The 22,372-nt window shown below is 48.2% G+C and overlaps 2 protein-coding genes across 9 annotated transcripts in view; both read left to right on the plus strand.

Moving 5' to 3' along the window:
* The window catches only part of SRGAP3 (SLIT-ROBO Rho GTPase activating protein 3), a 252,356-nt gene extending 247,795 nt beyond the window's left edge, over positions 1 to 4,561 (plus strand). Inside the window, exon 22 of one of the 2 annotated variants that reach the window (XM_027093960.1) lies at positions 3,851 to 4,561. In XM_027093960.1, the coding sequence (XP_026949761.1) occupies positions 3,851 to 4,264 (414 nt within the window). In that variant the 3' untranslated portion in view covers positions 4,265 to 4,561. The remainder of the gene's footprint in view (positions 1 to 3,850) is intronic. The other variant, XM_027093961.1, reaches the window with a different exon arrangement.
* Positions 4,562 to 18,309: 13,748 nt separating this feature from the next.
* The window catches only part of RAD18 (RAD18 E3 ubiquitin protein ligase), a 112,350-nt gene continuing 108,287 nt past the window's right edge, over positions 18,310 to 22,372 (plus strand). For 4 of the 7 annotated variants that reach the window (XM_027093963.1, XM_027093964.1, XM_027093962.1 and 1 more), the window contains exon 1: positions 18,310 to 18,439. In XM_027093963.1, coding sequence (XP_026949764.1) covers positions 18,389 to 18,439 — 51 coding nt within the window. In that variant the 5' untranslated portion in view covers positions 18,310 to 18,388. The remainder of the gene's footprint in view (positions 18,440 to 22,372) is intronic. The other 3 variants (XM_027093967.1, XM_027093965.1, XM_027093968.1) reach the window with 3 other exon arrangements.

A 22,372-nucleotide genomic window follows, 5' to 3' on the forward strand; every position in this document is an offset into this window, starting at 1 on the left:
GGGAAGGCAGGCTGCGCCAGCCGACACCCAGAGGGGCAGGGGGTGGGCACCTGCAGACGGGGGAGCCCCTTCGCCCTTCAGGCCAGGCTCAGGCTAAGCCAGAACGTGAGGTAGATAATGAGCTGGCCCCCCTGTGGGAGCGGAAGCTGGATGGGTGCAACTGCTGGCTGGGGCTCCTGTGAAGACCCAAGGGCCCAGTCTCCAGGGCCAGAGGTGGGATTCCCGGATGTGGGGATGTGGTAATGGTAGACGTCTCCATAACATGGCAAGATTGTGCTCTTCATGTTTTCATTCGTTCATCTTGTCATTCATTCATTCATTTGTTCATTCATTCATTTATTGACAAATACTGATTGAGCATCTGTTGTGTGGCAATCACTGTCTGGCACTGAGAGTATAATTGACCTAAAATGGATCCAGGCCCTGCCCACATGGAGCTTATGGTTTAGAGAAGAGAGAGATGCCAACCAGTAACACACACAGCTGTGAAATGGCAGCTGGGTCAGGAGTCTTGAATGAGGGGACTCTGCGTTTCAAGAGTGCTTTTAGAGTTTTGTGTTTTTTTAAATGACTTTTTAAAAATCTGGATGAGAAACCTGTGTGATTTTTACACTTGCCAAGCAAACCAAACACATCCATTTAAGAAATTGTTATGAGACAGTTTGTTCAAGTTGTTTAATAATTTGCATAGCTACTTTCCTGTGTTTTTGATACTTTTATCATAGTTCAGAAGTTTCCATTTTTCCCTCTGGAACTTGGCAGGATGCCCATTATGAATCCCCCTCCCAGTTTAGAAAAGAGAGACAGTTAGAACCTTTGGGTCGGTTAGGATTGTATTGTGAAGAGTGGCCTTGAATCCCTGTTCACAAGGGGAAGGGAAAGCTGAGAGCTTGGGGGCTGTGTTCTAGAGGAGGCCAGGAAAGGTTCTCAGGGATATCAACACAGCAAGTGAAATACCTCGCAGGATCTAGTTTGGCCCCAGGTCTCAATGCCCACTCCCAAGGTATCAGCATCTTGGCATGGGTCCAGCAGAGCAGCCGGGCAGCCTGCTGCTCCCTCCATTGTTGGAGGCCATTCTCTTGGGAAGCATTGCCCTAGCATCCGCCGTCACCTGGAAGGTCAGGCCACCTGAGGCCTGGCCCAGAGCCCTTTACACGGAGAATCAAATGAAGTCTACGCCACTGTTTCCAAAGCAGGTCCCACAGCAGACTGGTTCCATGGGGTATTAGTGGAGGGGAAAAAGGTGTTCTATGGTCAAGAAAGTTTGGGGAATGCTGGTCTTGCAAATTTGAATGGGTTGTCTGCAACAAGCATTATTAAATATGTTGATGTGCATTGTGAATCTTCAAGAAAGAGAGCAGGGCACACCCATCTCCCAGACTTCTTTGACCTTTAGTCACAGAGCATTTTGCAAGAGCGGCCTAAAGAATACACGTGGGGCATGCCGCTCGCATTTTCTCTCTGCAGACATATCTCCACACGCTAATTTGATAGCTGCCATTCGATAGCAGAGCATGGGAAACGGTATGTAAATAGCCAAGGGCACCCTGGATGGCCTCCAGCCTGCTCAGCATTGGCTCTGATGAGCACTTGACATTGCAGGCTGCGGAGGGCAGCTATGTAGTAGTAGGTGGAGTTACCTGAAATCCTCTGGTCTCAAAATGTCTTTTAGGATTTAGACTGGAGCCCAGTTAAAGAGGCAGTTTGGGGATCTGGCAGCACCGCCATCCAAGGTGGGAAGGTCTCGTTCGAGAGGAGGTGAAAAGGGATCGTTTTCCCCCGCTGTCCGTGCTCCCCAGCGCCTCTCTGCAGCTCCACTCTGAGATCACGGCATCACCTCTCAGACTAACGCAAGGCTCACGCCTAAACCCCCCAGCTGATCTTTCTCTGGACTTGCTGTCTTCCTGGCTCACACTCTGCGAGGGTGGAGTGGTGGTGGTGGGGATGGTGGTGGAGGGGCGATAATTATATTTTATTTATTAGTTTTGCCTTTTGGCTCCTGCTGGAGTAGAGCAGACAGAGTAGTGATGTCAGTGGGGGACTTTAAGCAGACTGAGACGCGGAAGGCGGGCTTGATCACTGCAGGGTTGGGATGTAGCAAAGGTTGGGACAGGACTGCCTTCTCTCCTGTCAGGTGGGACCCCCGTCACAGCCCCACAGTTATTCCTTGTAGGTAAAGGCACAAACAGCATCTTCTTTAAAGTAGACAGTGTTAAGGGCAAAGGATAAAATGTCCTGGGGAAGCATAAATGCTAATATTAGCCATTAGCTAATCATCAGTAGTCTCTTCACCAAACAAGATGATAGGCTGGGACCCTGATGGAGGCCAGATTGGAGCCTATCGTGGAGGCCCAGCGGGCAGGAGCTGCCTGAGGACAGGGGAGGAGAGGAGGTGAAAGAAGACGTGGACGAGGAAGGGGCCGGCAGGACACCTGTGGGCACCAGCCCCATCAGTCTGACCAGACTTTCAGTTTTCCCAGAGCTGCCCCAGGGCAGAAAAGCTAGTGTGTCTCAATAGTCATCCCGGAGCCTGAGGTGGGTCAGCACTTTCCAGCAGCGGTTCTGTCCCTCCTTGTCCTCTCGGTGGCCCAGCTCAGCCTGAGCAGCTCCCCCTGCCTCTGTGTGGAGGCATCCCTGGGAAACCCCACGGGAGCCGAGGACTCTGGCTGAAGGGAGTGTGAAAACCACCATCCAGCAGTTCACAAAGTATCATCACGTCCACTGTCTCATCCCATCTTCACGGCCAGCAGGGGGCTTTCAGCACCTGGACCGAGTGTTGTGCGGAGCCACTGAGACTTGCCCGAGGTTGCCCAGCAGCGGTAGCAGAGGAACCTTTTTCCCTCCCAAACCTGGGCTCTGCATCCAGGCCCAGGGCTCCTGGGTTAAATGCTGCCATCCAGCTCCAGTGCTCACTCCTGGAATGCTGAGCCCCAGGTCGGCCCTCTGGGCTGCCAGAATCTCTCTCTGTGTCATTCAAAGTGCTCTCATGCTGATGAGCTCTTAAATATCGCAATATCCCTGGGAATTGTGTAGGCAGATGAAGATTTTTGTTGCTTTTTAAATTTCCCATTTAAAAAAAAATTGTTCTGATTATAATACAGAGAAGAAAGTAACAGTCCTATCATCCTGGGGTGAGCATTGCAAGCATTCTGATATACAACCTCCACACAAATTTCCTATGGACAAAGGAGAGATACATTTTTTTAATAATAATAGTTAGGGGCATGAACGCTGGAGCCAGAACTACTATGCTGCTAAGTAGCTGTGTGACCTTGGACAAGTTACTTAACCAGTCTGAGCTTCCATTTCCTCATGTGTGACGTGAGCGTAATGGTAGTTCCTACCATATAAGTGAGAGGATTAAATGAATTGTTAGGGGAAGGGGCTTGAATTGGTGCTCGGTTTTAGCTGTTATTGTCATTGTTATTGTCATTATTTGGAAATACTCACTAGGTACCAGGTGCCATGCCATGCTCTTCGCAGGGACCGTATCATTAAATATACTCATCAACCCCTTGAGGTCAGTATTATACATGTCTGTAATCTACAAATGAGGATTCTGTGACTCAGAGAGGTAAGGTGGCTTGCCCACAGTCACACAGCAGGGAAGTCACAGAAATAGGATTTGAACCCAGGTCTGTCTGACTGCAGAGCCTGCCACCACTAGGTCTGTGATACTCACACTGATTTTCCTTATGGTTATAAGAGTCCCTGGGATCCAATCTCCATCCCTCCCATGAGATTTGTGGGGAAGCCTCCCTAAGAAGCCTACAAGCTGGGTAGCAGCCCCAGAAGGGTTAGATCCCAGCCCTCCAGACTCTGTGCTGACGAGCGCTCTCCCTGTCCCCAGGACATCGAGAAGACCATGAGCACAGCTCTGCACGAGCTGCGGGAACTGGAGAGGCAGAACACAGTCAAGCAGGCACCAGATGTGGTGCTGGACACCCTGGAGCCCCTGAAGAACCCGCCAGGCCCCATCAGCTCAGAGCCGGCCAGCCCCCTGCACACCATCGTCATCCGCGACCCCGACGCCGCCATGCGTCGCAGCAGCAGTTCCTCCACCGAGATGATGACCACCTTCAAGCCAGCCCTGTCCGCCCGCCTGGCCGGCGCCCAGCTGCGCCCGCCCCCCATGCGGCCGGTGCGGCCCGTGGTCCAGCATCGGTCCAGCAGCAGCAGCAGCTCGGGCGTGGGCAGCCCGGCCGTGACGCCCACCGAGAAGATGTTCCCCAACAGCTCGGCCGACAAGTCGGGCACCATGTGACCTGCGGGGTGGCGGGCACCGCCCCGGCCCGCCGTGGCCCGCCGTGGCCGAGGGTGGCCTCTGTGACTCCCACGTCCTCCCGGTGCTCCTGGCCTTGTCGGGCAGGGCCCGGAAGGTCAGCCTGGGAGCGGGTCTGTGTGGAGCTGAGGCCCAGGCCCGAGCCACAGCTCACCTTCAGCCACATGAATCCACAGGCCTCCCTCCTGTGTGCACACAGACGGCCAAGCGGAGAGGAGCAGCCGCCCCAGCCAGAGCCTTTCCCGAGGTCGTGGCAAATGTTAAATGGCTTCACCCGCGTATCGTCACTGGAAAGTTATTCTCTCGACATTCTCTCTACATGCATCCATACGTGTGTATGTATGTGTATGTGCATATGTACACGTATATATGTACGTATGTGTCTGTAGGAGTGTGTGTGTGTATATATATATTTATGCATCTATATACATATACTAGATCTGGACACACATATGAAATGTATATAGGATCTCCTTTTTCTTTTTACGAAACTTAGATTTACCTCAGACCCATGCCACCAAACATCTCCCGCTGAGTTATTTGGTGGGATTTGCAGGGACTTTTCTGGGAGAATTTAAGGCCCACAGTAACTGCGAATGAAGCAATATACTACTAACCTGCAGAAAAACAAAACCAGTCTCCCACTGTCTCCAGAAGTTGTGGCCTTCCAGAACAGTCTGCCCCTAAAGGAAGGGTGGGGCAGGTGGTACCCCGGGCAGGCTGCTCCCAGAGGTGGGGAACCCTTCACAGAGCCCCCCCCATCCACCCCAGAGACCCTGCCTTTCCACACGGAGGCCAAGACCAACTGCACCCCAAAGGCATGGAGGACGTTGGCGAGAAGAGCCCTGACTGCAGCGGCCTGTGTTCGACTGTAGAAGAGGGGATGGTGAGAGCCTGAGCCCCATCGTAGCGCAGTATTATGTGTGGTTGGGAAAAAGGAAAAAAAAAACCCAAACAGTGGTGTGGAACACTTCAAAACCTAGAAACGCTGTAGGAATAAATCTGTGGTAACTATAGAGGTTTAACTTATACCATTTTCAAAATATTTAATTTTGTCTTTTCCTCTTTCTACTAATTATACTGTGTCAAAATCTGGAACTAAACAGGCAAGGAGACTTTGAGTCCCATCATTTTAATTTGAAATCAGGCCGTGACACGCTCTGGCTGGTGGCCTCTTGCATGAACCACACGGGACCGTAAGTGCCCACCTCAGACCAGGGCCGGGGAGGGAGTCCTGGGCACTTGCCGTCCTAGAGAACGCTTCGGTGGACTTTATGCAATGAAATAAGCTTCCCTCTCCCCTTTCCCTTCCCTTTTGCCCACCTCCTCCAGCACATTTAACTCAATTGAAAATATGGGGTTAGGTTTGGGGGGCGTGTCACCCACCTCACTGAACCTCTGTCTCCTGCTCCATAAAAATGTAAGCGAGCAAGCCATGCAACCTAGAAAGCATTGTGCCAACACGATTGCTGTCTTCACGGTCATCACTAAGGTGAAAACCATCCAGCGCCATCCTTTTGAAACCTCCTAATGGCATTTGAGAAGTGGGCAGTGGAATTTTCCTGCCAGCTTCATAAGAGCCATGAAGCCCGGTCCTGCAGGTACATCACCTCTTGACATTCCATCATCACCATTTCAGCCCATTGGATTAAGTTTCGCCCTCTCCTCTGGTCCCCAGACGGGGGGACCTATGAAGCCACGTTACCTAGGTGTATAGGGGTGGTGAGCCACACTGCCTTGCCTGAAGCACTGGCCTTGAGAGCACACAGTGGAGGAAAGAATAAGAAAGGGCACAAAAAGAGAATGCCAGGGAGAGGCCAGTGACAAACTTGACCTTCCTTGTTTTGCCTGTAACTCCTGGAAATGAAAGAGCCTCAGAACGAGCTAGGAGCCCTCTGTCTTTTTAGCACATAAACATACCCCCATATTACAGGTTAGGAGAGGAAGCAAGGCCTTAGGATGGCTGTGACTTGTCCAAGATTTAATAGATGGCTGAGAGGGGGGCTGGGTCCAGCTCCTAAAGTCATTTATTTGCAAGGAGGCTGTGCCGTTCAGTGGGATAAGAGACTTCTCATGTCCGCCCCAGAGAGACTCGCAGACCTTAAATGCAGTGGCCTGCTGTGCAAAATGCCACATTCTCTGCCATGGCTACCAGACGAAAAGTGAAAACCTGAGTTGGCAGATCTGTTGCCTGAAATACATAACACCAGTCAGATCATGTGGATTTTCCTCTGAGATGACTAACTTCTTCTTTCCTTATTGAAAACAGGCCTGCCTTTCACTGAATTACCTGAGGGCAGAGCCTTTGCCGTTTTCTTTAGGCACCTATTCTTCCATTGGGAAATGGCTGGTGAGTTCACATTTAGGGAAGCTCACACCTCACTCATCCAGCTCCAAATCTGAGCCTTGACGCAGAACCACGTGGAAAAGTACTTCCCCCTGCCCCACCCATCTGGCGCCCTGCATGTCTCAGGCCCCCTCCACTTGCATCCAGGCCCGCCCCCTGTCACGAGCATTGGCATTCTCGTCCTGACTCCTGCCTGTGTTAGTCCACTATATATTGCTGTATTTGCTTAAATGCTGGAAAGTAACTGTTAAAATGTGAAACTGTAATTTTTAAAAAGGCTACAATGAAATCACAGCCAATGCCACTCACCAAATCTTTGCACCTAGTAGATAGATCAGTGTAAAAAACAAGTACCAGAAACCTAACTGTACAGTGAGCGTGGGGGGAAACGTAGTAACCTAGTTAGTAGTCCTCAGTATAACCAGTTGTACAAGGGGAAGTGGTGTTTACCTGCTTGTCCATCACGATTACCGAAAGCTGTACTGATCAGTTCATTGATAACGGGCAATTTTTTTTTTTTTTTTTCTTCACAGAACAGTTTCTTAACCTTCAACTTACCCTGAGGTCAAGCCTTTTGTCTTTATGTGTTACTGGTGTTCAGTCTCTTTTAGGAATGAACCAGCAAGATGTTCATTTAAAACTGACCAAAGACAATTCATTCCTGGTCTAGTTTCCTTGGCCTGGGGCCCAGCCTCCGGCCACTAAGGACCTTTCTTGGATAAAACGGAGAATGAGCCGTGCTTCCTACCCCTCTCTCACTCTCTCCCTTTAGTCCCCTTTCCTCTTAAAGAGCTGCTCTGAGCTGTGGGATTCTGTGAAAAATTCTTGCCTTTCCTTGTTTTCAGTGCTAACGATTTCTCACCTTGAAGCGCCTTTTGAACCCCAGACGGAGCGCACAACTGGAGGGAATTGTCAGCTTGGGAATCAGACTTGGGAGTCTTTTCTCTGAGGTCACTGGGCCCAGGGGCAGGAGAGAAACGGATTCCCGAGGGTCGAAAGGTTCCTATTCCATGAAGAAATCCAAGTGGGAAGAGATGCAGGGAAGTGGAGTCATCCCTCGGCTGCCGGTGGAACTAGCAGCTCAGCGATCTGCCTTATAAACAAACACTCCAGAACTGGCTGGTGGTACCCCCAGGGGGCCAGCACAGGGAAGGGCCTGGCGTGGGGCTTGCTTCCCTGTTGGAGGCCCTCGGAGTGCCTTGTCAGGGGGATTTCCTTCTCATTCAGGAGGCACGGATGCAGAGGACTTCCTGGGACCTGGTCATTACCTGGCGCTCAGTGCACGTACACAGCTGATGGCAAACCATGAGGCCTAATGGAATGGTTCTTCCTCTCAGTCTCTCTGTCCCTAACCTTTCATACTAGAGCAAATGCCTCATCCTCCTGAGAAACCTAGAAAGAAGGACGGCTGGCTCACAACCATGGGGGTTAGGGGCTGCTGGGTTCAGGGAGGGAGACCTGGAGGAAAAGGCAGGAAGCGGGTGAGCCGAGGTGTTGCTAAGATGATTTTCTGCTGTGCAGAGCTAATGGTGATGTTTCATGGCAACTTCCCCGGTTCTCTGGGGTCCCCGCTCCTCTGAGCAGCCGTGTGGAGAATTCCGCACATACCTAAAGCTGCTGGGGGAGCTGAGGGCAGGGGCTTTGCTGCCAGGTCTGCGTCCTCCTTGCCTCTCTGAGGTTGATCTGCCAGGGTCCCGCCGTCTCATCCTCTGGGACTGCCCCTTGCCGACACCTCCTTTCTGTGTGAAAGGACAAATGACAGGCAAATGACAACCTTGAACCAGAGCAGCCAGAGTACGTTTTGCTTCCCTCGAATGGAAGTAGCTTCTGGCCAGAGTTTCTGCTCAGGCTCTAGTCCCCGGCAGTGTGACTGTTTACTCGGTTTGGCAATAGGTTTGGTTCTGATTGCTTCAGAGTGGCTGGTCTATTTCGTTTCCTTTGGTTTCCTTCCTCCCCAAACTGTCAGGAAAATCAAACCGAAATCACCCTAGGAGATTGCTGGTTGCCTGTCCCCGTGTGGCGATAAGTGTTGCCCTCTCCCGGACATCATTTCTCTACCTTACAACCCAGCGCCCGTGCTGTAGAGTGTCTGACTGGATCCTCTGTCGCGTATTCTGATGGTGCCTGCTGGTTTGACGTGGAGCTATCCTGTGAAATAAAACAGCTTAACTTTTCTCAAACGTGCTCCGGTGGTTTTTTGGAAGGGTGAGGTCGCCCGCTGGGGATGGGGAGGCCCCAGGGGGGTGTTCCTACCCTCCAGTCCACGGTCAGTGTGCTTCCCCCGGGAAGCATCCCTGAGATGTCCTTTAGCTCAGGTTGAACATTGTGAAGGCCAAGTTTCCAAAGAGGACTGCGTCCGTTGCAGAGCTAACTGAAGGAGGTAAGTGTGGGGTGCCTGCTGGGAAAGCGAGAACCAGGACGGTCAGAGCAAAGGCAAGGGGGAGGGGGAGCCATCATCTGAGGAGAGGCCTTCCTGAGCTTATGATGAATCAGCGGAGGCCACAGGATACTATTGCCAGTGTGACTGCATATGCAGCATTTTAGCACCTGTTGTCTACACACGTGTGATACAGCCCCTTGGAATTGTGTGTGTGTGTGTGCATGTGTGAAGTGTTTGTTGATCACTTATTTCTGTCTCAGACACTAGATTAAGTATGCATTTCTCATCAAATTCTCAAAACAGCTATTGAAGGTAAGTACCCTTCTTAAACCCCATTTTGCAGAAGATGAAATGGAGGCTCTGAGAGGCTAAGCAACTTGTCCGAACTCAGGCTAGGAAGTGAAGGAGCCCGAATCTGAATTCAGCCCATCTGACCCCGCAGCCGTGCTGTTTACACATTCATTGTCTTGCCTGCCCTCAAGCAAGCTCATCACAGTGGGATTGGCGGCAGGATCCCATGATGAAGGTAGCTCCCTGCGGGCCGTAGTCAAGGAATACACCGGGCCTTTCCTTTCCAGTGAGCCCTCTGGTGGACCTTCACACAGGGGCCTTTGCAGAAGAGAACCAGGTCTTCTGCCAGCCTCAGGGAATCCATGAGTCCCCCCATAACCACTCACCACTCAGCGGCGGCCTTTCGCTAATTCCAGGCTCCAATGCGGTGCAGCCTGCTGAGGGTCTAGATTTTGGGTGCATTCCATAATCTGTTATCTGGCTCAAAGCAACCGTGCTTGCTTGAGAACCCTGAAAAAGAAGCCTGTCATTCAACAAGTGTGTGGTAAGCACCTTGGTGTGAGCCTTGCCCCAAGCTGGCTGCTGGGGAGACGGACGAGACCCAGTTCCTACCCTCAAGTTGCTCGCAGTCTAATTGCACAAGACGATCACTCCAGAATCCTGAAATCAACTTTGACTCATTAAAGCAACGATGGAAAGGACAGCATCTCTGACCCACAGAGGTACAAAGAAAGGACACATTTTAGCTGCCTGATGGCTTTGCTAGCCCCAAAGCAGTCCATTGCTGGACTGCCCACTTCTGGGCATATCTGTTTAGGACTCTGCGAGGGACGAGCTATCCAACCCACATAGCCTTAAGTAAAGAGAATTTACTTGCTCACATAGCTGGGAACTCCAGGCTAGGACGGGCTCCAAGCACGGATGGTCTGAGAGTGGCGTGGTCTCCCGGCCGCAGTCCCCTCTTCTCAGGCTGGCTCTACTCAGCTCTGCCTGTTAACTTTATGCTCACAGGGCTCTCCGATATCTTGCGATTGCCCGATGGCTGCGGAAGCTCCCCCTGCCTGCACCTCCTCAGCTTCAACACAAGGAAAGTCTTAAGTTTGATTCACCTCGGTCAGAATTACGCTGCAGGTCATCCCTGAAGCAGCCAGAGAGTCTAAACAACCCCAGGTGTCAAGGGTGGTGTCAACCCCACCCACACCTTCTCTCAGGAATGAATAGTTGCCCAAAGGAGATCCTGGGGGCTGTCCTTGTGCTGTAGACCATGATAAATACTAAATGGTCACTGAGTTGTAGAGTGGTTAGTTACGCAGCAATAGCTAACTGATAGGCTAGAAAAATGCTCATGCAGATATACTCCAACTTTGCACTTATCCCTGGACTCCAGGTCAACTTAACAATAATAAAACTAATATTCATCAAGCACATGCTGGGTGTTCTTCCAAGAACACAGTGCTGAGTACTTCACATACTTCACCTCACTGAAACTTTAAGACCATCCACAGGGGTAAATTCTGTTAGCATCCCTATTTGACACATGAGGAAGGTGATGTGCAGGGGCTTTAAGCCCAGGATTCCATACCTGCTCTGGTCCCCTCCTATGACCCCTGTCCCCATCTCTAGGTAAGTGCTTTGTCTTCCCACAGCACCCATTGCCTAAGAGGAGTACAGCCACCCTCGTGGGTGTGAATGACTGCAAGGCCAGACTGCCTGGGTTTGAACCCTTGCCTCCCCTCCTTACCAGCAGAGAAGGCTCAGGAAAATTCTCTACAGTTCTGCCCCTCAGTTCTGTCACCTCGAAAGCAGGGATAGTAATAGTCCCTGCCTCAGAGGCTTGTCATGAGAAGTAGATAAGTTAGTACATAGAACATGCTTGGGACAGTGCCTGGCGCAGAGAAAACCCTCAATAAATGTAGCTGCTATAATGATGATCTTGCCTTCTGGAGAGCCCTAATTCCAGTGCCCCAGTCCCAAAGCCAGACTTGTTGTTTTCCCCAATGGGCCTTGGGGCCTTTGAGTAAATCAGCTAGCTCACCGCCTGCCTCTGTCCCAGAACCCCAAATGGGAACATATAGGTATATAAATACATCTGTATTGAGCATCTACTGTGTGCCAGGCACTGTTCTAAGCAACTTACATGGACTATCTCATTCTCTTCCAACAGAGAGACTATAATGTATGAACCATTACTGAGCTCCATCAGGTTCAGAGAAGTAAAGTAACTTTCTGAAGATCACACAGTTGATAAGTGGTAAACTTGAATACCTGTGGAAGAGGTCAACTCAAAACATAGGTGGCTGGCTTCCCCCCTGCCCCCCATCCCTGCCCTCATATTAATTTCTTTGTTTTCAACGTGCCCGGCCTAGGTCTCCATTCCACCGATGGCAAACATATAGACACCCGTGACTGCTCAGACCCACCAAGACTCCTGGTGACAGCTCCTTCCTGGCCCCCAGATATACAGACGCTACTTAGACAAAGTGGTTGCAGGAGGGCAGGGGTAGGGCTGAATTTGACTCTTTGTCCCCTATAGGCCCAACACAGGCACTTTAGTGAAAGGTCGATTAAATGCAAGGATGAGAATTTTTTAAAAATGCATAAGGAATGCGTGGGGTGATTGCTCTTCTGCATTTCTTCCTCAAAGCTTGGGCTCACGTCCAGCCCGATACTCTACTGCCATCATGTGGCTGTTTGTAAATGGCAGGTGGGATCTGTGGTCTCCAATTTTTACTGTGAAAAATTTCAAACTTCGAGAATACAGAGGATAGTGTAACCTATTATGTCTATCATTTAGATTTAACAATTATTTAAATTTTTCCAAGTTTGCTTTATATTTTTAAAATTTCAAATAGATCACCATCATGATATTTTACCCTGAGATACATCAGCATCATCTCTAAACATGACATTTTTCTACCTAATGACAGTTGCATGTTTACAACTAATCAAATTAACAATAATTTCTCAGTATAATTTAATACCTAATTCATATTCAAGTTTTAACGATTGTTCCCCAAAACGTCTTTTAAAGTTTGGTTTGCTCAAATCAGGAGCCCAACAAGGGCATAGTGGGGTTACATCTCAAGTCTTTTTTATTAACAAAACTAACCTCTGGGCATGACTTGGGAAGAACTCTGGCTTGCTTTCTGGTAGAATGCCCCATGGTCTGGATTTCTTTGATTGCTTCCATGAGCTGTCAGTTCCCTGTGGCTGCCCTCCATGTATGTTTGTGAGGTAATAGAAAATATGTGCACTGGTCTCTGCCCCAGTTCCTAGCACAGAGCTCCTAAAGCCCTTGTAAATTCCTAAGTGATAAGATCACTAGCGGCACCTTTTTGTTCTAACGAGAGGACTCTGGTGGTCTCCTGGATGACTCCGGGATGGGGTCTGGTCACCAGAAAAGCCAAGCCATCATTAGAAGCTTGGAATTTTCAGCCCGCCCCAGCCTTCTCCAGAGAGGGGAGAGGGGCTGAAAATGAGGTTCATAATTGATCATGCCTACTTGACGGAGCCTCCATAAACTCCCAAAGTAGGGGGTTCAGAGACCTTCCAGGGGGACAAACGCACCCACACTGGGAGGGTGATGCACCCCAACTCCACCGGGACAGAAGGTCCTGTGCCCTACATGCTCCCAGACCTCACCCTGTGTGTCTCTTCATCTGACGGTTCATCTGAGTCCTTTGTCATAGCCTTTAATGAACTGGTAAGTGTGTTTCCCTGAGTTCTGTGAGCCACTTTAGCAAATTAGTCGAACTCAAGGAGGGGTCATTAGAACCTCTGATCTACAGCTGTTGCTCAGAAGCCAGGCGATAACATAAGTTTCTGATTGGCATTTGAATGGGGTCGGGGAGGCAGGCCTGTGAGACTGAGCCCTTGACCTGCGGGGTCTGACACCATCTCTGGGTAGACAGTGTCATAACCGAGTTCAGTTGTAGGACAGCCAGCTGGGTCGCAGAGAATTGCTTGTTGTGGGGAAACACCATGCATTTGGGGACCAGAAGTGTGCCAAGTGTCACATGTGGCTAGCGATGGAGACTCACGGGAAGAGACATGCATTAGGGAGCGTTCCCTACACAGCAGAACTGAGTTTATCTGATTCAGTCTCGTAACCTGGGAACTGGATCTAAATGTTTGATTAGGTTCAGTTTCACCATTTCAGGCAGGAATGCTTGCTGGAGGGTGAGTACTCCACATCATGCCACATCAGGGGCTGTGTGCTGTTTGCTGCCCCCTTTCAGGATTGATGAGATGGGTTAGTGGGTTCAGGTGGGTTCACCCTCAGCCTCCCACCATGGCCTGATCATTTGGAACCTAAGTATCCTGTCCCTCAAGAACCTCCCACCCAATCGTCTTACAATGATTTTCTAATTTCATTTCTTCTATATTTATCAGCTAAAATTCTCGTCAACAGGGGCTAGTATTTCCCTAAAATACAGTTCATTCTGGAGAAGAATAAATGCTTAATTCTTCCTCCTTATCTATCAACCTTCAGAGTAAGAAGCCAATAAAATCTCAACCTCCAATGGTAGCAAATGAGGGCTTTCTTTTCTTCTGCTGAGACTCATTATAAATTCCTGGATTTTCAAATATTCATTGCATTCCAATCCGTTGCAATCCATATTCTTTCCGTGGCTTAAGTCTGCAGGGTTAGCTTCAGGATGGCTCCATTAGTTTTGGGCAACTCCCTCATTTGGGCACAGTATGATTTTCCAGGCTCCTCTTCCACCTACTCTGCCCCAGACCTAAAATCAGCCATGTCTCCAAGGAGCCCTGATTTCTCTTCATGGGGACAGTATTTAGGGACCCCAATCTGTGCACTAGTAAGTGGTGGGGCTGAGATTTGAACTCAGGCAGTCTGACTTCAGAGCTGGTGCTGTTAACCTCTCTGACGTCTGGTTAACAACAGGTATAAGTAGTAATTATAACTATTACTCCTATTGCTATAACTGGCCACTCACTATGTGTCAGATACCTTGGTAGGTGCTTCCCAAGATTTAAAAAACAAAGTTATTCTAACAACCCTCTGAGATAGGCATTGTTACTCTTATCCTAGAAAAGAGGAAACTGAGGCTCTGAAAGGTCAGTGACTCATCCAAGGTCACCGGGTCAGCGGAAGAGCATAGATGCAAACTGAAGTCTGTGTGACTCTAAACCCTCCAAGAGCTCCCCGTGGGGGTTATAGAAACATAATAACCCTGGCATCTGACACTCACACGACACTTGCTTGTTAGGTGCCAGGTGCTGCTCTAGGCACTTAAATTACAATAACTTATTTAATTCTCACAACATCCCTATAAAGCAAATACTACTATTGTCACCCCATTTTACAGATGAGAAAACTGAGGCACAGAGAGGTTAAATACTTTGTCCAAGTTAACATGGATTAAAACCCAAACTCTTTTCTCAAGTCCTGGAACTCTCCACAGCCCCGGTCTTTACATGGCTGCCTCTAGCTTATCAGTTGTATCCTAGCACAGATGTCATCTTCTCAGAGAGAGCTTCCCAGATCAGCCAGTTTATAGCGTCTCCCCACTCTCTACCACACCATCCTCTCTTGTTTTCACATCACTTCCCATTTTATTAAATGCGCTTATCTACTCCTTCTCTTACATTCTCCCTTGTTTCTGTCCTGGCCCCATCCTCTGCCGAGGTGTCAGCTCCTGAGAGCAGGGACCACGACTCTTGTTCACCTCTGAATTCCAGCACCTGGAAGAGGTGGGTACCGGCTCAATAAACATTTGTTAGAATTGAGGGAGGAAAAGAGGGAGGGAGAGAGGGAAGAAAGAAGGGATAAAGCCTCCTTCAATATTCCCCTCCCATGCCTAGAATGAGGCTGGGTCCTGGAGGAAGAATGGAGGACAAAGAGGAGTGTGATTACGAGAAACCCCGGCAAGGAACTTGGGGGCCTGGGACCCCTCAAGGTACAGCCAGACCAGGCCCCACACTCAGCTGGGAGAATGTTCTCCTGATTAGGGTTGTCAGATTTGGCAAATAAAATACAAGATGCTCAGTTAAATTTGAATTTCAGATACACAGTGAATAAATCTTTAGTTTAAGTATGTCATGTGCAATATTTAGGATATACGTATATTAAAAAACTGTTTGCTCTTGATCTGAAATTCAAATTTGCTGGACATCCTGTATTTTATCTGGCCACCCTATCCCAGATCCTCTCTTTGCGCTAGTGCAACAAGAGATTCTCCTGAGCACTGGCTTTTTCTGTACGGAACGTTTTGTTTTTACTCCCGAATAAGGAAGTGCAATCTCTTTATTGATCTAACAGAAGGAGAATGTCTGTGGAACCAGCAGCTTGTTAGAGGAGATTGGCTCCTGCGGGTGGATAAATACTGTGGGGAGGGCAAGGCAGATGCTTTGTCCTGAGCTCAAAGTGGCTTTCAGAACCTGCTTGTGCCCTTGTGTGGACTTTCCTTCCCTGGCCCAGAGGTGGGCTTGAGTGGGTGCTATTGAAGAGGGCAGGAAGGGAACTGCTTGGCCAGGGAGGGGATTTATGGGTATGTGGGCTTATTCCAGAGATTCGCTCATTCATTCAGTCCCACCAAGCAGCTGGTGGCAGGAAGTCAGAGATGAATGGTCCTGGGTGCTGCCCTGGAGGCTCTCCAGAGACGGAGAGATGGGTTTGGACCCCAAGGCCAACGAGTGATGCCTGCTTCCAAACCTGTCTTCATAGTTGAATAGGAAGCGTGCATTTCTTTCCCTGTCTTGTCTCTCTCTCCCCTTCCTTCCCCATTCCTTTTCTCTTTTCTCATCTCCTCTCTATCCTTTTCTCACCTCCCCAGAGTTTTGCCACCTTAAACCTTGTAGCCAACTAGTACCATAAAAGAACAATTACTGGTGCACTCAGGCTTGGGATCTGGTCTTGGTCTCATTTCCTTTGTCTTCCCAAGCCTACCCCATCTCCTTGCATCCAGGACTAGGCAATGCATCCAGCACAGCCTGGATCCAATACATCCAGCGTAGCCTGGAGTTCATTTACATGCCCCTTTCTAATTGGCTGATAGAAACCCACTGCCTCCCCTAACCTGCCACTCCCCACCTTCCTGTTGGAGCCCCACTAGGTCTAGCATCCTGGGATCCTTAGACCTCTGCCCTGCGGCCTTGTCTACTCAGTTATTTCTCCATAAAATGTCAGTGGGTGATCCCTTCTGGTTTGGGGTTAAAAGATCTAGATTCAACGTCGGACTTTGCCACTGACAAGCTGTGTGATCTTGAATGAGTCCTTTTGCCTCTCTGAGACTCAGTTCCTACATCTATAAAATGGGAATAATTCTCATGATGGGGTCCTTATAAGAATATTCTGTAGTACTTAATATGGACGAAAGCCAGACTGCCCAAGTCAAATCCTTCCTCTTCCACTTACTAGCAGAACGCACTATGCCAGTTATCTATTTATTTCTCTTTCCTCATTTGGTTGGAGTGAGTCTGAAATAAGTCAACATACGTAAACACATCTAGAACAGTGCTTTGCATACAAAGTGCCTAATAAATGTCAGCTATTGTTGTGATGGATATTAAAGTCCTTTGTCCAAATGCTGTTAATATCATTATTGCCCAATGAGTCTTTGGGCACAGGCTGGGAAAAATCAATTTAATATATCTCTGACTCAGGGGCCAGAGTTCCTTATGAAGAGAGCCCAAAGGAGTGAAGCCTTAACCTCTCTGAGCCTCCTTGTCTTCATCTGTAAAATGGCAATAGCAGCCTCACTTCTGCCTACTTCACAGGGACGCTCTGACTGGCCAATGGTAAGCACTTAAAAAAAAAAATTATGAAGGAATGAATACATGGACCACAGCGGGAAGCAGTGGCAAGCTGCAGGGGTCTTCCCTGAGTAACTGACTTGCTGTATGCTGACTTGCTGCCCACGAGACATGATGTGAAGGAGGCCCACATCAGGCAGCCTATCGATGAGTGCTGAGTTGAGCAGACAGACTGAGTGGTGCGATGGTCAACACTTCACATCTGGGTAACGGGCACTCGTACTCACTTGGTGAGAGTATAAATGTATCGGTACAGCCCTTTTGGAAAATCACATAGTGCTAGCTATCACAGTGTTTAAAGAACACACAAATTCACCTAGCAGTTCCATTTACAGGAAATCATCCCCCAAATATTCTGGCTCAAGTGTGCCAAGATTTATATAGATAGTGTGTTCCTTGCAACTGTTTGCAATAATGAAAAACTGGAAACAACCTAAATGGTCCTCAGTATGGGTGTACATAAGTAAATTGTGGTATATCTGTATTATGGACTATGTAGCTATTAAAAGGAACGAAGTAAATCTATATGTATTAACATGGAGAGGTCTCAGGATGTATGTAAATAAACCCACAGAAAACCTCAAGTTGACAGAGGTATGCATTTAATGTATCAACATTTGTGGGCAAAAAACCCTGTATCTGTGTATCTGCACAGGAAATATCTGGAAGGCTACACGCCAAAGTTAAGATGATTAAATTAAATTAACCATCCTATTTGATAAAAGAGCTCCTATTTTAAGGCCAGAGGCCCTATGTGTAGTCTGGTCAAAGAAATTGCGTGACTCAGAGAAACTCTATTCACTTTTTTGAGCCAAAGCTTTCTCTTGTGTAAACGAATAATGATATTTACCTCTCAGTATTGTGATGGGGTGAGATGAAATAATGGATGTGAAAACCCCGGCTATAATGAGCAGAGACAGCTCATTATAGCAATCAGGGAGGGCGACCGGAAGGAAGAGGCAGGAGCCCAGACCTTGAAAGGTTTGGCAAGGCCTGGATTTAGTTTGACTTTAGGCTGTCTCTTCCTAACATTCAACAGGTATTCACTTATTAATGGTACAGTACAAAACCCGCAAGTGGGTTTTTTAACCACACATCTGCGCAAGGAGGCGTAGCGTAAGTCTGGCGCGTGCGCAAAGAGAGCACCTTCGGTTGCGCTTCGGCCACGTCCTACAACTCCCAGCACGCTCCGCACCCGCGTCGGGCGCGTCGCCGACTGCTGACGTAGCTCTGTAGCGCGGGGAATTTCGAGTGGCAGTGGAGCGCTGGAGACCAGTGGGTCGCGGACCCTCCACCTTCTTTAGGGGAGGCTATGGACTCCCTAGTAGAGCCCCGGTGGCCTCCGGGCCTGGCAGTCATGAAGGTGAGTGCTTCGGGGAGGTCGGGGGCGTACGACGTCCGCGGGAGGCCAGCCCCGCCTTGAGGAGGAGAAAGGACGAGGCGCCGGCGCCGAATTGGGCCAGGATTCCCGGCTCTGCGTTGCCATTTGCCACCGCGTGGATCTGGGCCTCAGTTTCTTCCTCTCCTGGGAAGTACCGGGGACAGGCCTTCGTCCCTTATGGTGAGCCTAGGTTGGCTGTCGTATGGGACGGGGTATTCTGCCGTTCAGTCACAACAATCACAATGATGTGGAAAGAAACACTTACTCTAAACGGTGGAAACGACAGTGATACCTAATCCTTTCTTAGAGCTTACTGCGTGCCAAGCATTATGTAAACTCTCCCAGTACTTTAGTGAAGAATCTCCCACAGTGACACCGGACACGGTTTGGAGTGGAGCTTGCATCAGAAAACATTTATTTAATCACCTAGCAAAGCGGGCAGTCTCCTTTACATTCTCATTCATTTCTTCTAATTACTTTCAAGAAGCCTAGTGCTACTTTGCCCTAATTCCTCCCTAACGCGTCCTAACTCTTGATAGTTGTGCATCCTCTCTTTTAAACAAAGAAATCAGGACTCACGTTTAGCACTAGCCTTTTTTTTTTTTCGGCACGCGGGACTCTCACTGTTGTGGCCTCTCCCGTTGCGGAGCACAGGCTCCGGACGCGCAGGCTCAGCAGCCATGGCTCACGGGCCCAGCCGCTCCGCGGCACGTGGGATCATCCCGGACCGGGGCACGAACCCGCGTCCCCTGCATCGGCAGGCGGACTATCAACCACTGCACCACCAGGGAAGCCCTAGCCTTTCATTTTATTGAAGTCTTTCACTCAAATAACATTGATTTTTGTGGCTACTTTGTTTTTGGCAATGCATTCCTGTTTCCATGGACGGTAGTGGTGAGTCCTGGATTCCTACTATGTTTGGTCAAGAGCAAACACACCATTCTGTACTAGCTAAAATCAGTTGCTTGGTTTTTCTCCTTGTTCTGTGATTATTTCCGTTTGTGACTGAGCAAAATCATGTTCTTCTGTTACTCAGTTTTGTAAACTACGGATTATGGTATCTGCCCCACTGACTCATAAGGTGACTTTGAGAATTAAGTGAAGGGACTTGGGGGAGGTTAAAGTAAGTATAAGGGCTTGTTCTACCTGCCATCATCAGTGTTATCTACAGGGCTTGGTGACTGAAGATCTCCCCATGTTGAAGAGCTGACATTGTGGAAGGATCTGGGAAAGCCGTGGTTTTGCAGTTGTGGTGGCTTTGGCTCCAGTGTGCAGTGGAGAAGAGCATAGATTTGAGTTGCAATGGTTCTGGCTTAAATTTAGTCTCTGCCTTCTGTTTAACAGTGTGACCTTGATTCAGTTACTTAACCTCTCTGAGCCTGGGTTGCCTCAACTATAAACTGGAGACAGAAATAGTTTATAAGGTTGGTTAAATGAGTTGATGTGTGTGGATAGGGATCCTGTCTGGCTTATTCACTGTGCCTAACACAATGCCTGGCAAGTGGTGGGTGCTCAAAAATTATTTGCTAATTGATTGAAGGTATCTAGAAGGTAGTAAGCATTAAATCAATATATCTTTATTATTATTATTAATGCTTAACATGTGTTAAGTATTTCTCCCCCTGCTTTTTAGTGGTTGTCATGAAGTTTATGAATTGGATAAGGGAAGGGAAAGCTTCCCCCTTCCACTTTCTCTAAGTTGAGGAAATCCCAGGGCATCCACTGGACTGAACATCTGTGCATGCAAGAATGTTATAGCTCATCGGATGCGGTATCACTTCCACAGATCCTGCTCAGCACATCTGTCAGAACCACTCCTCCAGGAGAGGACGGTGATAGAGAAGAAAGCAAATAGACCAGGTGTCAGGGCTTTGGCTTCTGGTCCTGCCTCTGCTCTTGACTGATTTTCAACACAATCCTCTAGCTTTTTGTGTCAGTGGTAGCTTACCATCCAAAGTAATGGAAGATTTGGGCATTTGAATGTTTATTTCTCTGGTTTTACTGTAACAAACATTTGTTTTTGACAGATTATAAATGTAGAATGTGTATATAGTAGAAAAAAATTAAAATTCACAGTAAGATAAAGGAGGAAATGCAAGTTACCTGGCATCCTACCATCTAGAGAGAACCGCTGTTTAACATTTCCTCTTATTGTTCTTCAGTTTTTCTCATGTGTGATCATGCACACACGTACCCACAATGTGTATATGCATTTAAAATTTGGGATCACCTTGGAGTCAACCTCTCGGATTTGATCCAACGCCTTATAAGCTCTATAGGCTTCATCTAAAAAATTGGCATATAGATGCTATAGACCTCCTAAGATTGTTAAGGAGATTAAACTACCTAGTTCTGTTGTTATGTATTATTGTTGTAGGTTTGTTCTCTGATTTTTTTTTGTTTGCATTAAAACATGAACATTTTTCCATGCATTAATTATTCTTTGAAAGCATGTTTCCTTTAATGGCAACAATATTTCATATGTGAACTATTAGAGACATTAGTCTTTTTGTTTGTTTGCATTTTTAAAATTTAGGTCATACACTCATGGTTCAAAAAGTACGCGAAATAAAAAGTAAAAGTCTTCCTCCACACTTGTCCCTCATCTGTCCAGTTTCCTGACCCCTTTGACTATTATTTGTTACGTTCTTGTGTTCAGATTTGCATTCAGATTTATATTCTTATTCCCTCCTCCCTTTTTAACAAAAGGTCACAGACAGTGTGTACTGCCTGTACCTTACTTCCTTTTTTCACTTTTCTTGGCAGTCTTTCCATACCAGTACATAAGAGAGCACGCGCGCGCTCTCTCTCTCTCTCTCTCTCTTTTTCCTCTTAAATATCTGCTCAGTATTCTTTTGAATGAAATAACATTTTAGGGCTTCCCTGGTGGCGCAGTGGTTAAGAGTCTGCCTGCCAATGCAGGGGACATGGGTTTGAGCCCTGGTCGGGGAAGATCCCACATGCTGCAGAGCAACTAGGCCCGTGTGCCGTAACTACTGAGCTTGCGCTCTAGAGCCCGCACGCCACAGCTACTGAAGACTGCGTGCCACAACTACTGAAGCCTGCGCGCCTAGAGCCTGTGCTCCGCAACAGGAGAGGCCACCATAATGAGAAGCCCACGCACTGCAACGAAGAGTAGGCCCCGCTCGCCACAACTAGAGAAAGCCTGCGTGCAGCAACGAAGACCCAACGCAGCCAAAAATAATAAATAAATAAATTTATAAAAAGAAAAGAAATAACATTTTAAATGATTTAGAAGATTTTAGGTTGTGAGAGAGATCCTTTCGTTTTTGGGTTTCATTCCAGATGGACGCACATCTATCTGACTTTGCAGATTGCCTGCCTCTTCCCCTCCTTTTGCTGTCACTGGCGCCAGCTCTTTCCAGGGCTTCCTCATCTGGCTCCACCCTGTAGTACTGTACAGTACCGAGCAGAAAGCACTGGATTGACGGCCGGTAGACGGGAAGTTTTGTCCTGGCTTGACTCATGTGCTGTGAGCCTGCTCTGGATACAAGTTTACTCATTTGTGAAGTAAGGGTTTTAACTGGATAATTTCTAGTGTTTCTCTTTAATATTCTCTGATCTGGTTCTTACCCTGTGTGGTGAATGGCTGCTGGTACCTTTCACCCCCGCAGTGACAGTGGGCCAGGGAATGGGGTCTGAAGAGGAGGAGGCTTGGAGGAGGAACTGGAAATACATGGCAAGTAGAAGAGAAATAGAGTAGCCCTTTTGTGACGGGCTGGCAATATGGAGTGGGATTCTGTACAGTGTCAGCTTTATCTTTCTGAAGTGTTCTCTATAACCTAAGATTTGAATAAGTCATATGGGGGAGGTTTTCTCTCCCCTGCAGTTTATGTGGACTTAGCTTTTGAGTTTGAATATTTGACGAAGAAGTATTATTAAATTATTTTTTTA

This window comes from Aethalodelphis obliquidens, unplaced genomic scaffold (assembly GCF_003676395.1).
Source record: "Aethalodelphis obliquidens isolate GAN/ISIS:26980383/991018 unplaced genomic scaffold, ASM367639v1 scaffold86, whole genome shotgun sequence".
Taxonomy (NCBI): Eukaryota; Metazoa; Chordata; class Mammalia; order Artiodactyla; family Delphinidae; genus Aethalodelphis; species Aethalodelphis obliquidens.